The sequence below is a fragment of the Podarcis vaucheri genome (assembly GCF_965113315.1).
Source record: "Podarcis vaucheri genome assembly, chromosome: 3".
NCBI classification, from domain to species: domain Eukaryota; kingdom Metazoa; phylum Chordata; class Lepidosauria; order Squamata; family Lacertidae; genus Podarcis; species Podarcis vaucheri.
Genome location: NC_138761.1, coordinates 99056368 through 99074456, shown reverse-complemented (window position 1 = coordinate 99074456; position 18089 = coordinate 99056368). Strand labels below are relative to the sequence as shown.

At 43.7% G+C, this 18089-nt stretch overlaps 2 protein-coding genes and 1 long non-coding RNA gene across 12 annotated transcripts in view; 2 read left to right on the top strand and 1 right to left on the bottom strand.

Moving 5' to 3' along the window:
* EIPR1 (EARP complex and GARP complex interacting protein 1) overlaps nt 1–2056 on the bottom strand; it is a 64110-nt gene extending 62054 nt beyond the window's left edge. For all 4 annotated transcript variants that reach the window (XM_082215601.1, XM_082215602.1, XM_082215603.1 and 1 more), the window contains exon 1: nt 1915–2056. In XM_082215601.1, the coding sequence (XP_082071727.1) occupies nt 1915–1956 (42 nt within the window). In that variant the 5' untranslated portion in view covers nt 1957–2056. The remainder of the gene's footprint in view (nt 1–1914) is intronic.
* LOC309528335 overlaps nt 1–18089 on the top strand; it is a 250040-nt gene that overhangs the window by 173904 nt on the left and 58047 nt on the right. The gene's annotated exons all lie outside the window — the stretch shown is intronic.
* TRAPPC12 (trafficking protein particle complex subunit 12) overlaps nt 2104–18089 on the top strand; it is a gene marked incomplete at its 5' end in the record, with an annotated part of 55550 nt that continues 39564 nt past the window's right edge. For 2 of the 7 annotated variants that reach the window (XM_082215508.1, XM_082215507.1), the window contains 5 exons: nt 2104–2266; nt 3104–3173; nt 5599–6811; nt 9112–9228; nt 16319–16432. In XM_082215508.1, the coding sequence (XP_082071634.1) occupies nt 2104–2266; nt 3104–3173; nt 5599–6811; nt 9112–9228; nt 16319–16432 (1677 nt within the window). The other 5 variants (XM_082215513.1, XM_082215512.1, XM_082215510.1 and 2 more) reach the window with 5 other exon arrangements.

Sequence of the window (18089 nt, the reverse complement as noted above, 5' to 3'; positions counted from 1 at the left end):
CACAACCCTAATTAGGTCTAGCACAGTTCTCAATTTGGCCCACACAGCTGTTTTTCCCAAGCCACATCCATTTGCCCACACCCAGCATCATGTGACATGAGTTCTGGGACAAGTAAACTAAAGGTTGCCAATGCACAATCAGGAGATTCAAAGTTCTCTGCAGATGGTGTGCTGGAAGGGAAGTTTGCTATCCTGAATCAGCTGGCTGGGGATGAGAGCAAACCTGATGGATCAACTGCAGAAAACTCAAATCGTGGAGCCAATCCCTGCAGAAGGCAAGCCTGAAGTTACAACCTAACAGCTAACATGTGTTGGATTTTATTTTGCAGTGTGGCTTGTCATCCTACAAAGTTAATACTAATAGCACAGTGACATCAAGTAATTGACAGGTGGGCAAAGGCCTGCCCACCTGTCAAAGTGGTTCACCAGGATTGGGGGAACCCAAGAACCAGCATGCTGGCCGGATCCAGTTCCCTAACCCAGTACAAAACAATTTCAAATCAATTATTTTTATAACAGTATGGAACCCATTTAATCAAATGTGAACATTCAAGAAATGGAATATATCTTCTTGAAAACACCCTATTTTCCTGAGTGTGATCTATTTGTATACCATACATTCTGAAAAGCACCAAATGAGAAAAAGAACACTGACACCATCACCGCCTCTCCCCTGCAACGTTGACAGCACACTCCAAATTAGCTTCACCAAGTTGGAAGGCAAAAGTTGTAGAACTGAATTCGCTCTCGAGCTGAGAAATTCAAGCAGAATCAACCAGAAACAGGCAGAATCTCAGCTTCCCACCCACAACCTGGCACCCTCCAGATGTTCTGGCCTATAATTCCCACCATCCCCAGTCAGCACAGCCAATGGCCAGAGATCATGAGAACTGCAGTCCAGAATTCATGAAAGGGCCCCAGGTTGGGGAAAGCTGTGCAAGGTTGGTGCACACCAACCCCCCCTTCACCAGGGGTGCCAACTTGAAACAAGATATTGTGGGGAAGGAAGGCAAGCCCTGCCCCACATGATTTATCACAAATTGCCGTGCATGGACACCATTTGAATGGCAACGACCATCAACCTTGGGGGGAGTGGCCTCCTCAGGTATTTTATTGGGTAAAGGTAAAGGGACCCCTGACCATTAGGTCCAGTCGTGACTGACTCTGGGGTTGCAGTGCTCATCTCGCTTTACTGGCCGAGGGAGCCAGCGTACAGCTTCCGGGTCATGTGGCCAGCATGACTAAGCCGCTTCTGGTGAAGCAGAGCAGCGCCCGGAAACGCCGTTTACCTTCCCGCCGGAGCGGTACCTATTTATCTACTTGCACTCTGACGTGCTTTCGAACTGCTAGGTGGGCAGGAGCAGGGACCGAGCAACGGAAGCTCACCCCGTCACGGGGATTCGAACCGCTGACCTTCTGATCGGCAAGTCATAGGCTCTGTGGTTTAATAATAATAATAATAAATTTTATTTATACCCCGCCCTCCCCAGCCAAGGCCGGGCTCAGGGAGGCTAACAAGCAATAATAAAAACAAGTTGAATGAATACAACTTAAAAACAAGATGAAAATACAACATTAAAACATTAACCCACAGCGCTACCCGCATCCCTATTTTATTGGGTGGAGGAGGCCAAAAGGATCTCGGAGATCTAGGAGTTGGCTCCTATGCCCTTCACAGTTACTCCTCAATACCCACGGCGATTATTTATTTGGAAGGCGTGGTTCCGTTTTCTTATTGCGGGCAGTCAACTGGTTCAGCTGGTTGGACTGGTTTTGCCAAGCCTGCGAGAGCTTCGAGCACGCTTCTTTAAGGATGCGCGCCGTCCACACGTTCCCTCAAACAACCCGTGCGCCGGTGCTTCATTTGCCGCCCCTGCGGGGAACAAACAGCAGGCGCTTCCCGCTCCTTCTTACCTGGAACTCCAGCCCATAGATCACCGGAGCGTCGTCCTCCATGGCTGTCCAACAGAGGCCTCAATATTCGGCGCCGCCGCGATGGGGAGCCTAGCCTCTCCTTCCCATCCAGACGCGTGTTGAAGGAAAAGGCGAAACACACAACAAAACGGGACAGGTCCCGCGTCGGCTTCCGTCCTTACTTCCGGAATGGCGTGTGTGAGGCGGCGGCGAGCAGGGGGACGTCGCCGCGCAGGCGCACCACGCGTATTGGTTGGCTCCTCTCCTACGCTTCCCCCGCCCCTCACGTACACGCACATCTTCGCCGCCGCGTCCCGGAGGCGTCGCCTTTTGCAGCTGTCAGTGGAAGTAGGTGAGGGGGAGGCCAAGGGAGGGTGGGAAAGAGTGTCCTCTCCATGGCCTTCCATCCTCCCTGGAGGCTTGGGCGGGAAGGGGCGCCCGCTCTGGGCGCGGGGAGGTGCTACTCGCTCGTCCTCTTTGAAGAGCAACCCGGGAAAAAATCAGCTTCGCCCACAATTATCCCTGTTTGCGTTGGCTCTTGAAAAGCCCGAGGTGACTGTGCCCCCCCTTGGAGGAGAAGTGGGAATAGTCTTACGGGGGATGGGCGATGTTTTATTACACGCCCAGGCTAAATCATGATAAGGGGGAACACCTCCCTGCATGTAGAAAGCTAGCTCGTCAGGGAGAAGTTGGAATCCTCCCTGGCAGTGGCGTAGCGTGGGGGGTGCAGGGGGGGCCGGCCGCACCGGGCGCAGCATCTGGGGGTTAGGGTTAGGGGGCGCAAATCCACGGGTTAGGGGCACAAATTACTTGCCTTGCCCCGGGTGCTGACAACCCACGCTACGCCACTGCTCCCTGGTGTCTTCTATACGGGCAGAGATTGTGTTTGTGTGTGTTTTCAGAGTAGGACTCCAATGTGAAACCCAGATGCGTGTGTCTGCAGCCCGAAGTGGTGTGTAGAGAAACTTGTTTTGTGAGAACAACTAGTAAACCTGTGGGAGGTTTTGGTATTCCCTGCGTGGTATTCTAAACAGTAGCGTGAATTGTGATATTTCTCTGTAGGTAGGCTTGTTAATCGTGTACAGTATGGTATTTTTGTAATGGAGCAAAGGGAACAGATCCTCATTTCGCTTGGTTTCCTAATCATAATTTGTAAAGTGGGGAAATAATTCCTGCTGCTGTTTTACAGATGGGACACTGAGGCTGATCTCAAGTGAATTGTCCTGGGATACTGAGGCTTGCCAGAGCAGAGATAAAAGGTATGTCTGTATTTCCATGAAGTCTTATAGGGAGAAATCTTGTTTCCTGTTAGTCTGTCTTAGACAAATGCATTGTCACCTGATCTCACCATGTGAAAATTATTACCACATGAATCTTAACAAATGTTAAAATTACTTATTTGAACATTTATTTTTTTAAAGTGGAATTTCAGCTTTTGAACACAGAGGTCTTGGTCTGGGTGAGAGAAACAGATGCTAGCATTCACATACCCTAAGACCTAAGTTTCCCAGATTGGATCCACTAGCCAGCTCTCTCTTACACCCCATTCATATTTTATCTCTCTTACACCCATTAGCTAGTCTGTTGAAACCTAAGAACAGACTCAGCGTTGCTTATATGCCATTTTTACATCATCTGTTAAATGGTGCGAATTGGCAACTGCATAGTCATAACCCTACTACCTGGCAATCAATGGACTATTTTTAGTTATAAAACTGGGATTATCAATGGAGACTTGTGATAAATCATATTAGGGCTAGGGGACAAAGGCTGCTTCCTAAGTCTCATGGCCCCTCGTTCTTCCATTTATTCTGCAGGCAAATCCCTCTGTGAGCCATGTCCGTGGAGGGGTCTGCCAAGTTACATGCCCCTTCAGCCAGGGAACTCCTTGAGTTCATTGACTTTACCCTATTGGCACTTTTGTCTCTCCCATCCAATGAAAAGATGGGACTCTAGGAAGAAGGATGGCGAGAGCAGGCCTTAGAAATAACAATCAACTGGTTATCTCTTTGAAGCCATCTGGAGAGGGACCATCAAGGACTGAGCAGGCCAACAGACTTTATATAAAGTAGCTTTTTTTGCTCATATTACCCTAGGAAACAAAGTGATCATAAGAGACCTAAGTTAACTGGGCAGAAATTCATCCCTGCTTTACTACATAACTCCTCCCTGGTGATCTCGCTTCATAGTACAAACCTTAGTAGACTCAGCTGCCAGGAGTAGCTCCATGTTTGAGGCTAAACCCATGCACTAAGAGTTATGAGGCAGCTGTGGGAATGAGGAAGATGAATTCGCTATTGAGGAGATTCAGTTAAGAACAAAAGGGCCTAAGAAGAGCCTGTGGATCAGGCCAATGGCCCTTTTAGTCCAGCATTCTTTTCTCATTGTAAAGGGAATTGGAGGTTGCTTGTGCGTAGAGGATGCGGATGCTCTAGGCAACGTTCCCTGGCTAAACCTTTCCCTGGCTGGACAGCCTTTACTCCGTGGCTGTGTCAGTCACTGGCAGAATCCGTCAGTGGGCGTTTCCTGAACTTCTTCCAACATAAGACACCAAGTCTCCGCCTAGACTCCCTGCGCGGAAGTCTTCTGCGCAGAGAGGGCGTGGCCAGCGGAGGTCCTGGACTCTCCCCGCTGGTCTCTGTGGAAGAGTCCTGGAGCCCTCTCTCAGAAGTCCTTCCCTGCTCCCCTTCCTCCCAGGTGTCACGCTGATTTCCTTCCCCAAGGGAAGTGTTTTCTTTCCCTCTGCTGGTCCCTTCTCCCGCATCGTCGGAGAGCCTTACCTCCACTCTTGGCTCCGATGGCAGTTCCCTGACACTCATAGTGGTCAGCTAGGCTCAAGTAAAAACATGCTGATTCCCGGACCGTCCGCAGGCCGGATTTAGAAGGCGATTGGGCCGGATCCAACCTCTGGGCCTTAGTTTGCCTACCCATGATTTAATGTTTCAGCTTTCTTTCCTTGTCTCTGTGTATTAATAGACTTAAAGAATGAGTTGAACCTCTGTTCAGCATCTATACAGATGGACAGGTTGATGAAGAAACAGAAACTGCATTAATAGAAAAAGCGAGTGGGGAACAGCATCCAAATCATTTTTGTTACACTGAAATGATCTGCACATTTGTAAATGCTATATAAATGTTACTGAATTATCTCTCTTTGTGATACTGTTTGCATGAAACTATTTGCTTGATACTATTTCTGTTCTTAACTCTACAGTAGAGCAGGGTTTCTTTCCATCTATAGGCCCTGCCCCCTCTCCATCCGGCCCCGGCCCCTCTCCCCGCCCTCTAGATTGTTAGAACGAAAGACGGACCTCCCGCTGCAAGGCTGACAGCTTCACAAGCGATCCCTTGGTGAGCGGTTGTTTCCATTTTTTCCTTTGCCCTGTTCCTTGTTTAGCTTCCCTAAAAAAGTTCTTGTTTAGCTCAAGAACTTTGAGCCGAACCCCCCAAAAATGGGGTAGATCACTGCTAGTTTTTAATTGTCTCTTGGAAGTTCGCTGTCCCTGCTGTAGAGTTAACTTCATTTATTTGGAGCTTTTTGCATTTGAAGTACTGGCCATCTTAATTATTCAAATGGATATGTAGAACCTGATGTTTCCATCGGGTTTCCACTTTATGCATAAATCATCTTAAGTTTCAGAATTGGTCACCAGCAGTCACATTCACTTGTAATTTTTTATCCAGAGCAATTATGGAAAACAAAGAAGGTGATGTTGAAGATGCCAAGATAAGAGGTTCGAGTGCGGCAGAAGGTGGCTGTGCTATCCAGCTGCCAGGTCACGAAGAACTTATGTTTCATGAAGAAACAATTGATCTTGGTGGAGATGAGTTTGAGTCTGAAGAAAATGAGACCATCTCAGAAGATTCTAGTAACTTCATAGATAAACTTAATGAGCAGATGATGGAGAGTGTTGTTATATCAGATTCTCCAAATAATAGTGAAGATGATGCTGGCGATCTTGGTTGTCTTCAAGAAATTGTAAAACAAATGGACACAAAGAACATTCATGCACCAGAAGAAGAGCTGGAGGAAAAGGCAATTAGCAAAGAGAGTAAAACTGAACTTGAAGGCGCTCCTAAAGTTATTTCTGATAGTGGAATTGGCGATCAACCTCCTTTGAAAGAAGAGTTGGTTCAGGAATCAGCAGAAAATGAATTGAAAGTGGAAAGTGATGAGCTGCTTAACTCTGCATCAAACAGTATTGATGAATGCAAATCTGAGGAGCAGATATCTTCCCCGCTTGCCGACAAATCACCCGTCAACCCTGAGCCTATCCCTGTGTGTACAATTTTCAGCCAGGGAAGTCGCATGAATGGTCAGCAGCAGTTCCTGCATGATGGCTTTGAGCCTCAGATGGTGAAGTCGCCTAGCTTAGGCGGTATAAGCGAGACTCCCATAAAAACTCTTCCGCAGGTGGTTCAACCTAGTCCCAGCCTAAGCAAGTTTTTTGGTGAAGCCATTAATACTAATACTCTAGCTTCTGATTTTTTCGATTCATTTACCACATCCTCTTTTATTTCTGTCAGTAACCCTAATGCGAGCTCTTCTGTACCAGAACAAATGTCTTCTCTTGTAACAGCTGGGGAGTTCCATGACTCTGCCAGCCACAAATACTCTGTTAAAAATGGACGGTCTGAAGCTGGGAGGTCTGCATCTTCTCCAGAAATTTCACAGTCTCCAAAGCCATTTTCCCAGATCCAAGCTGTTTTTCAAGGTGGTGACGATCCTTTTGCATCTGTGCTGAATATGAGTGAGGTAGACAGGAGGAACGATGCTTGGCTTCCTAGTGATGCAACTAGGAATGTGTTGATCTCAGTAGCAACTCAGCAGTACAGTAATGTTTTCATAGACAAGGAAAATCTCACAATGCCTGGATTAAAGTTTGACAACATTCAGGTAAGCGTGTTCCATTGTGTCTTACTTCTTGGAGTGCTGTGTGGCTAATAATAAGCTAGGTAGCATGTACATTCTTCTGGTCAAGTTTTTCATTTGTGACATTTATATCCCACCTTTTCATAAAAATGCACCAGGCCACAGTATAATATAAGCAGTCTGCTCAGCATAATAACAAATAGCACAATGAAATCAGGTAAGAGCAGATAAAGAGAGAGAGAGAGAGAAAAGGCAGATGGTTATAAACATGATTTAACCCAGGGGTCGGCAAGGTTTACCTTGCCTGGGTTGGTTCACTCCAGCGGAGATCCCTCCGTGGGCTGGATCACACACACGATTTCCAGCGTCTGAGTCTGCACAGATGCGATTTTCGGTGCATGTGCAGACAGGATTTGCAGTGCCACGAAAGTGAGTCCCTGCACCGCACTGCGCCGTTTTAGCACAGCACGCAGGGACTAACTGAGCAGCGGCTCAGTTCAGCGGTGGCTCATGGGCCTTAGGTTGCCGACTCCTGATTTAACCTAATAGGAGGCAGTGAAGAGGCTTCTGTTGGCCAGGGTGGAAGGTAAAAATTTGGGATGTGTGTTCTTCCATACGTTTGATAGTGGAGGGTCTGGAGAATTGGGATCTATGAGGTTTTTGGTTTGGGAAAGGTCTAAAAGAACCAAAAGTCAGGCAGATTTGTGTGTCTTAGTAATAAGCACCACTGAGCTATGGGATGTTGAAAGTGTCAGTTGCGAAGAGCAAAGGAGCTGGCCAGCTTAAACTCCTAAACCTTCATAGTATTTTGGAGGTGAGCATTTGGGTTGGGAGAGGGTATGCATACCATAAGGCTAGATAGATAGATAGATAGTCTTCATACTTTCTCATAAGGGGATGAGTTTCAGATGTAACAGTGGGCCCAAGTCCTGAGCCCTTGAGCGCTGTGATCAGTGCTAGTCCTACTGAGAGTAGACCCATTGAAATTAAGGGCCCTATGTTAGTCATGTTTGTTAATTTCAGTGGGTCTACTCTCAATACAACGAGCATTGGCTACAACCCATAGTCTGAAAGCACATGAATCTACTACTTTGCTTAAATGAAGTAGGTCTGCATCCAGTCAGTTATTATTAACAATGTAAGTTATTTTATTAGCAGAAATGTACAGTTATCTTCTGATATTTCTAGAGATTTCAATGGGTTTTGTTGAAACTGTCCTTTACATAGTTTGAAGCTTGTATCCATGTCTACTGGGGTGTGCTGCCACAACAGTTTATGGTGAGGGAGGGGGAATGAGATCAGTCTCAAGATGGTTGCCAGATTTAGATTTTGCTGAAAGAAGTTTGATGAATGGATGAATAGTACGATGGCATACATTCAGCAAAGGGGGGGGGGAGAGGAAACCTTTGTGATCTAGTAGATGGAAGAAACAACCATGTGAGATCTCTGTTCAGTCCATTAACAGAAAAACTGGCATCTCTTTAACCTGCTATAGTTTTTGTATTAAGGAAGAGAAAGAAAATTGAGCTCTAAATAATGATAAATCGTAGTTAAGAGCCTCACCGTTCCACCAGCAGAATTTAGTAGCAGTATAGCTTTTGGCCCTTTCTGGCAATCTTACCTGGATACTGTGAGGGCAACCAAGATAGTTTCTGTTCCCCAACCAGGATGAAATGTACCTAGATAGTTAGCTTCATTCAGGAGTTTCTGGAGCTGTCCAGCCGCTACCCACTTAATTACCTTGAAAGGCACATTAGGAACCTGTTGAGGTACCGGGGTCTAGCCACAGACACAAACACAGGTCTTGCTATTGTCTTCTTTAAGGGATGGAGAGCATATACTGTTTCTAAAGATGCATTGAACACTTCTTGTTGTTACGAGCTACAAAGGGTAAGCATCTAGCAGGCATGTAGCAGCTGCTTCCTTCAGTGAAATCGGCCTATTGTCAAACAAGCAGCAGTAACCCCACAGAAATAAATGGGACTTCAGTGCACATCTTAAAGCCAATGTGGCATACAGCTGCTTTTGAGAGTAAAGAGATGCCAAATACTCTCCTTTCCATGCAATAGGAGATTATAGCTGTCTTCAACATACTGATTTTTCATGTCACAGGAATAAGTACAATAGTCTCAGGCTCAAGGCCACCGTTGAGCAGGATAGTTGAAGGCATATAAGTAGAAATATGCAAAGCACCTTGTTGTATGCTGAAAAATCTCAAGCGCATAGCACTGCATTAATGCAAGACACTTGTGTGTGTGTTTTAATGGCTAAGAGGAACTTTCAATTAAAAAAACCCAACACTTTGTATTTTTTCCCCCAATTAGGGTGATGCAGTAAAAGACTTAATGCTTCGCTTCCTTGGTGAGCAGTCTGCAGCAAAAAGACAAGTTTTAAATGCCACCTCTGTGGAACAGTCTTTTGTGGGTTTAAAACAACTGATAGTAAGTAACAATGTTTCTTCGTGCATATTGAACACTCGGCTTCTTCTCTAGATAGGTTAAGAGCTAAACTTACTCATCAGTCCAATGGAAATTCTTATGGAAGGGTGGGAGGCAATTTTCACCTTCCCCCTATAGCCACTAGCATCACCTCATGTTCTTTTCTGAAGGGTCCCTCAACACTTGGAACTTTTCAGGGGGCTGTAAGGAAACAGAGAGGTAGATAAAATTGCTGCATCCCCACCTCTGCTTCCTCCAGCAGGAGCATCCTGAAAGTAGTATTTTGCTCACAGGGACTTTGGATCCGTCCCGGTTCATATTCAACTATGCCAGCAGAATAGCCTAGAGCTGACCGAATTCCAAAACTCTACAGCTATAACCTAAAAACCACCACATTGTTCAGAAACCTAAGCTATATAACAGTACAGTCATACCTTAGATCTTGAACAGCTTAGTTGCTGAACGTTTCAGCTCCCGAACGATCAAAACCCAAAAGTGAGTGTTTTGGTTTTCAAACTTTTTGTTGGAAGCCAAACATCCGATGGGGCTTCTACGGCTTCCGATTGGCTGCAGGAGTTTCCTGCAGCCAATCAGAAGCCGCGCTTTGGTTTCCGAACTTTTTGGAAGTCGAACGGACTTCCGGAATGGATTATGTTCGACTTCCAGTGTACGACTGTACTTCTGTTTAGTCCCACTGCAACAGCTTTGGTTGTTTTTCTGCATTGGTGCTGTTGCTCCTTTGTCCAGTTTGATGCATGGCACACAGAACCTTATGGTCATTAGACTACACTGCCATCAATCACTACATGATCTTAATCTGGGGCTTCCTGGGTTCCAGCCTGTGACTGAGGGTGGTTGGAAGATGAACCGAGGCAAGACAAAACAGTTGCACTTCCATAGCATCCTCGTGGCTTCTGCATTTACATTCAAGAGCCTGAGAGCCAAAGGTTTCATCACCTATAGATCAGCCTATACCATTCAGTTCTCCTTTTCCACAAGCGTGCACCAATAGGGAGGAGCATGTGAGGCCAATAATGTATGTGGGGTGATGGGTTTAGCAGGAGCACTGGAAGACTACTTGTCTAGCACAGTATTGTCTGCTTCAACTGGCATCAGCTTTCTAGGGTCTCTGTCTGTGGTCTTTCACATCACCTGCTACTGTATTCTTTTAAACTGTAGATGCCAAGAACTAAACCTAGGACCATCTGCTGCCCGGAAATTCAATTTTCTGTCTTAAACTCAGAGGTGGAAAGAGGACTGATTTTTTATTTTTATTATTTTTGTACTCGTAACACTTGCTGGTTGCCAGTGATTTTGAAATGACATTGCCTTTGTCTCAAGAAGCTGTATCGTTCGTGTGTTGCACTTTGAGCTTATATAATGTGTGCACATCATTCAGTTGCATTTGAAATAAATAATAACCCATCTGTGCAAAATTGCTGCCTTAAAGTAGCAAACATTTTTGAAAGCCTTAATTTGGCACACAAAATCTAAAAGATCTAGGCACCAATGTTTCAAGACTTTGCATTTTAATTTATTCCATAAATGAATGGCTCTTGCAGCATTTTTGTAATTAAAGTGGGACAGTAGCAGCAGGCAACTGATAGTTTTCAGTATAGAAAGCATGTAAGAAATGGACTTAAATTTTTTAATTGCAATATTTCAATGGCACATTAATGAGCTTTATGCTCGTAATAACTTCAAACAAACTTTAGCCTAAGAAGGGGTTACTGACGTGAGTTTCTCTAAGTAATGTCAGAGTGTTCTACCAGAGTAATTTACAATCGAGAAGAATGTCATAGCAAATGGAGGAGGACATTTTAATCATTTTAATGGTGTCGCATGTAGAGTTAATGACTCCCTTTTGAGACTCCGTTTGGAAAAAATCATATACATTCTGTTAGTTGTGCTTCTGATTTAATGTTGAATTTTCATATGTTGTCAAATATAATATGCTGTAGTTCTTGTACATATTTACTGTTTTATACCGGAGAAGTTTTACTTCAAACCTCCCAGTTTAAATTGTATTTTTAAACAAAAAACTGGTCAAGGAGTTATGGCTACAACTACAGTAATCGTTCTTCAGTTGATTTAGAAAAAAACTGAGATGGGTTATGCCCGTAACTTTCATACTGTACTCTTTGAGAGGTCTGGGGTTTCTCAAGAATATTATTTAGGGTTCCCCAATAGGAAAATCAGTCATGGCTGGCAAATGTTCTTTAAAAGCAACAACCCCACATGCCCATTCATTTGCATCTATCACTGCAACATGCAGCTGCAGAAGTTTGGGTGTACACCCTAAAACCTATGTGTATAGTGGGAGACAGTCAACATGGAAATGCTTCTCTGAAGATAGAAATTTTGAAACTGCTAGGTTGCTTTTTCCTTTACGCATGGAATCAGTGGGTTTAAGGATCTGTCACATTGTTGTTGTTTAGTCATGTCCGACTCTTTGTGACCCCATGGACCAGAGCACGCCAGGCACTCCTGTCTTCCACTGCCTCCCGCAGTTTGGTCAGACTCATGCTGGTAGCTTCGAGAACACTGTCCAACCATCTTGTCCTCTGTCGTCCCCTTCTCCTTGTGCCCTCCATCTTTCCCAACATCAGGGTCTTTTCCAGGGAGTCTTCTCATGAGGTGGCCAAAGTATTGGAGCCTCAGCTTCAGGATCTGTCCTTCCAGTGAGCACTCAGGGCTGATTTCCTTCAGAATGGAGAGGTTTGATCTTCTTGCAGTCCGTGGGACTCTCAAGAGTCTCCTCTAGCACCATAATTCAAAAGCATCAATTAACTCTTCCTAAAGCAGGATTTATAGACAAGTGTTTCTTCAACCTGAACAATGCCTTAAGTTTTTCAGGAGACATTGTCCTAGGGCTATTGAGCAGCCTGTGGTTGTCTATAGCCCAGTGAATAGGACTCTCAGTAGTCTTGCGTCTAATGTAAAAAAAAAATAATGCCAGAAAGTTAAGTTTCTTAATCCTGATTTCTCTTAGGGGTTAGATGAGTAATCTTCAGTAGTCCTTTCCAGAGAAGTAAACAGATGGTCATCAGAAATTTAATAACAGTAATAAAAAAAATTGAATTTATATTGGAAATCAGACATCCATTTATTTATTATGGTTGGTCCATTATTCTGCTGTATCACCTGAACTGTGTGACCTTCATTGCATATGTACATCTGTCATACATCAAAGAACAGATGGTGTCCATTCCTGCTGTTCTGTGTCCTCTGGCTATGATCCCATTAAAATGCAGGATGCTCTGTGTCTGTACCTGAGCAACTGATACAAAGATGGGATAGTATGTCTCTTTGTGTACTATAGCGGCTAAGAGCTGTGAACCAAGAAGACCCTGGTTCCCATTTCACATTAGCCATGGAATCCTTAGCTAGTCTTAGGCAAACGGCTATTCTCTCAGCTTCGGTACTGTGAAATGAAGTTTAAATATTCAGGCAGCAAAAAGAAAGAACACTGCTAATGATACAGCAAGAGGATTAATTCAGGAAAAGAGAAACCTACTAAACTGCAATCCTCAGTATATTTTACAAGCAAGCTTGTGGATCAGTTAGAGTAAAACAGCCTAAGGAGAAGCTCCTAAGCTACTGGAAGAGTTTGGATGTGTAATTTAGATAGCCAAATCATTGTGTGAGGGGAAAAATGTGTATTTGCCTTTGATTAGAATGTCATCAGAGGTTTGGAAGGTTTCCATGCTGGAGATAAATGGGAACCATAGCACAATTAACACCTTTTTAAAAAATTTGAGTTCCTTGCTTGTTCAAGTCTACATCCAAAGCTACCCCTATGCAGAACTTAGTTGCTCAGCTTTTTTGGACCTAGGCCATTATCTTGCTAATACTCTCTAGCAACCAAAATCACAGCACACTGGTGTTAGTACCTCCTGGCACAATGTCTAAATCAAGATCTGTTCCCCTTACCCACACACTTGTTAACTAGTTGAAGATACCATATACTTCGTGTTAATCAAGCATTCCGAACTTGCTGTCGTAGCCAGATAATTTGGGACTATATTTTGTCTTCCCAAGTTTGAACATGTTGAACCTCTTTTCCCAATTGCTTTTCCATTAGCATCTTTCACCTTCTCTCGAAAGTTCATTAGGCAGCCAATGCACTAGTAGCCCAATAACCTTTAATAAATGTCATGACACTATATTCTTAACAAATGAATAGCATGGTATTCTTCTTCCACCATAGTAAGCCAGCAAACTCAGCAGAAATTGGACTTTACCCACAAAGAGCAATCCAAAAGGAATTATGTGATGAATAGATCTGATTGTGATACAGTTGCTAGGTGTACATTTTTAAAATATCACAGTTACATGAAACATAGCTATCTTCACATATTCTCTCTTTTTAAAAAAAAAATAGTAATAATAATACTGGATTCTACATCTATTGTAGAAGAAGCAGTAATCAGTGTAGTGTAGTGTTGACTTTTGGCCCCTTAAAAGCTTCCTCAGAATTATTCACGTATGGCAGCATCTGAAATAAAATACTTAGCATCACTAAGTACTTCACTTCTGTAGTTCAAAATTTAAGGAATGTTCTTAATCATTTAAGGGGTTGTTCTTGCTCTTCTCACCCACTCCTCTTCCTTGCAGCACATATGAAAATAAATTATTGGTTTGCTTTATAGATAACAGTGTGTCACAGTTCATACGGTGAGCCCAGTAATAGCCGTGATCTCTGGTTTGGATTTCTGAAGCCAGCCAAGTGAAGGGAGTGTTTGTGGTTTCCTGAGGCTGACTCCCAATTTGCATGAGTAGTCCCCATTGGAATAGTGTTCCCTGGCCTGAGAGTACAGGTCCCTGACTGAGTCCAGCTACAAAAGCTAAGGCTGCTGAACAGACTCTTGGGCTGGTATATTGTTTAGGAAGTTTTGTTTAGGGTGGGGTGTTTTTTTGCTGTTATTATTTATTTTAGATCTTAGTGTGGAAGATTTATGTGGAAATTGGTTAAACCACAGAGCCTAGGACTTGCCGATCAGAAGGTCGGCGGTTCAAATTCCCATGATGGGGTGAGCTCCCATTGCTCAGTCCCTGTTCCTGTCAACCTAGCAGTTCGAAAGCACCTCAAAGTGCAAGTAGATAAATAGGTACCGCTCTGGTGGGAAGGTAAACGGCATTTCCGTGCGCTGCTCTGGTTTGACAGTCATGCTGGCCACATGACCCAGAAGCTGTACACCGGCTCCCTCGGCCAATAAAGCGAGATGAGCGCCGCAACCCCAGAGTCGGTCACAACTGGACCTAATGGTCAGGGGTCCCTTTACCTTAACCTTACTTTCCTTACATTTGCAATTATGTATTTGAACATGGTTTTAACCACAGAAAGGCAGCATACAAATCAAATGAGGCATGGATGGATGTATATTTGGAGAAAACCTATTGAAATTAATGGGTATTGAATGAGTCATGTACATTGATTTTAATGGGTATGACATATTAATTATAGGAGATCTGATTTTCATTGTTATATGTTTGTAAGCTGCTTGGAGAGAACCTTGTCCTAAAAAGCGACCCACACATCTTTTAAATCAATAAATACACATTTTGGATAATCATCATCGTTATCATCTATCGTGTAGACCCCAGATTTTAGGTCAGATTTTAAGTGGGACGCAACACACAACAGAAGAGCAGTTGTCCTCTTTGACCACAGATATATCTTCCCATCTTCATGAATCAATAAATAAGTGACATGAGTCTTCTGCTTCCCCTCCGAATGGATTGTGCCACAGGGATATTTGTAAAGAATAGGATTAGAGTGGACTGGAGAGGTAACACTTGGTGGAGGGACTTCTGTTTAGTATCCTTTTCTACACTCAAGGAGAAAATAGTTTGGCAAAGAGAAGCTCCTGTTCATGATGTTCCTTTTGATTTATGTCACTGACTACTGCCACTTTCAGGGAATTACTCAGTGGTGTCGTAGGAGTTCGACCCAGTTACTGTCCTTGATTCCACTCTTTACTGGCTGTATTGGACACACACGAACAATTCTCTCGCTTTTCTTAGCTCTGACAAGAAGCAACAGCCATTCTTTATCTTAGCTTTTGAACTGAACAGGCATAAGATTGTTTTCCCCCGAGGGAATTCCTCTGAGGCTTGACACATTTGTGAGCCTGGGGTACACATAGCTGTGGCTTCTGAAAAACCTGTCTGTTTCTTGAGGACTAAACACTTTTAAATAAAAAATGTATGGGCTGCGGACAAATATCTAGCAAATGCCCATAGAAAGAAGTACACTTGCATGATTTTTTGGGTTCTCTCACTCTGTTTTGTTCTGAAAATTCCCCCATACAGTGGTACCTCAGGTTAAGTATTTAATTCATTCCGGAGGTCCATTCTTAACCTGAAACTGCTCTTAACCTGAAGCACCACTTTAGCTAATGGGGCCTCCTGCTGCTGCCGCACCGCCGGAGCCCGATTTCTGTTCTTATCCTGAAGCAAAGTTCTTAACCTGAAGCACTATTTCTGGGTTAGCAGAGTGTGTAACCTGAAGCGTATGTAACCGAGGTACCACTGTATTTCATTTGGTGCTATATCTGGGTGAACGACTAGACGTTTCAAATCTCAGCTGTTGATATTCACTAAAATATTTCATTTTGACCAAGCTGTATTTTTCAAGGGAATCATATTGATGACCTTCATGAAGCCATCGATTCAAAGCTAATAGGAACGTAATTGGATCCTAGAAAGAGAATAAAATAGCAGTGTTATCTGGAGAGAATAGGTATGAAACTTAGGAAGGTGGGGAGGAACGTTGCGCATTTCAGATGGAGCCTGACCACTGCTTCTGAATGGAACAGTATCTGGCCTGTCATAATAAATTGTGTATCCTTTTACACTAGCAATCTTCTAATTGTAAATTGTGAGTCATGCCTGGCTTCGCTTTTTGCCTAATTATACAAGCAGTTTTGACAAATGACATCCCACTTCCTACTGGCTAACTTTACTGACCTTGTCATTATTACTAATGGTTAGCTGGAGCTGCTTCAAGCAAAATAAGCAGCTCCAACTTTTTAGCAGCTGAATTTATTTGTTACTTAGCCTATTCTTCTTTTTTTCCACCCCCACCCAGAGCAGCAAAAACTGGAGAGCAGCCGTTGACTTATGCGGACGGCTTCTGACTGCCCACGGTCAAGGCTATGGCAAAAACGGCTTGCCCACAAGTCATACAACAGACTCTCTGCAGGTACATTTGCCTTTCAGTCAAGCAAAATTGTGGGTTCGGTTTTACAAACGGGTGAAGAGAGCCATCCTTCAGTGCTATTTTTATTTGCTGTCACTTCCTGAATGTGCACTTTAAAGCAGGAGTGGATAATTTGTTCCACTACAAGAATCTTCATGGAAATATAACAGAAACTGGAGGCCTGCAGCTAATGTATGCATTTGCCTTTGCACGTAACTTGCATCAACAGAGTACGCACAACTGCAGTGTTAATGAACAGAGCCTATCTATCAGTCAATAACTAGTTGAAATTGCTTGTTCCCAACTTATAGGTGCCCTGATTCTGACCACTGGTTGTTTAAGATCCTTCCAGATGCATTGCCTTTGTATTTTCAGGATTAGTCCTGCAAGCATGATCTATTTAAAACCAAAAGCTGAGATTTGTGATGCAAACGGAATGCCATTGTCTTTACTGTCATGTTGGGGAAGAAGATACTTTGCCCTTGTTCTAGCCCGAAAAGCATATTATGAACAAATAATTTAAAAAAAATTCTGCAGCTGCAGCATACTTGCCTAGATTTTTTTTCGCTTTAGAGGGAGTTGTGTTCCAAAGATTTTTATGAGCATTGTAATAATAATTTGTGTTGATATTTATTTTAAAGCAATTGCAATTTCTCTGTTTCAAGTGCTATTGATACAAAGGTTATAAAGATGTTTTGTGGCGCTGTGGCTAGTAAGCAGAATGCTTGAAAACTCCACTGATGAATCTGTGTTCTAGATCTCTTACGGGTGTGTGTCAGTGGGAATAGCTGGAGGCATAAACAATATGTACATTTCTTATAATAATACCTAGCAATATTGTGGCAAATAATTAGTTATTCTTTTCAACTTGTGATGGCAGCCAATTTGGAGGAATCAGGATTGGATGAGAGCAGCAAATCCCGTCCTCAAATTGGCATGTTTTGCCCTAGGTCTACCCATTGCAGCTTGGGCCATTTTTGTCATGGAAATTGTCTTGGTCCCTTGTCAGGAGAGAGACAGGGGGAGTGTGTCCCTGTTAATTCTCCTTACTCTCTTGGTGACTTTCGATACCATCCTTTGGCATTTAATTATCTGTGGTCTCCTTGAAGTAGGATGTCTAAGACCTGCATTTAATTAAATATGAATGCATTTTTAGCTTTTAATTAGTTTTAGTTTAATGTTGGTTTTAGTGTTAGTCACTTGGAGTTAATTTTAATAAGAAAGTGACAAATAAATTCAATTAATAATAATAACAGCCATAAATTATATGTACAACTATATGATGTTGTGGGACGTGGGTGCAGAAATAGGCCCTAGTTAATGTGTAGCATTACAAGGGACATGGGTGGCGCTGTGGTCTACTCTAAACCACAGAGCCTAGGGCTTGCCGATCAGAAGGTCAGCGGTTCAAATCCCTGCAACAGGGTGAGCTGCCGTTGCTTGGTCCCTGCTCCTGCCCACCTAGCAGTTCGAAAGCACATCAAAGTGCAGGTAGATAAAAAGGTACCGCTCCAGCGGGAAGGTAAACGATGTTTCCGTGCGCTGCTCTAGTTCGCCAGAAGCGGCTTAGTCATGCTGGCCACATGACCCAGAAGCTGTCTGCGGACAAACGCCAGCTCCTCGGCCTAAAGAACGAGATGAGCGCTGCAACCCCAGAGTC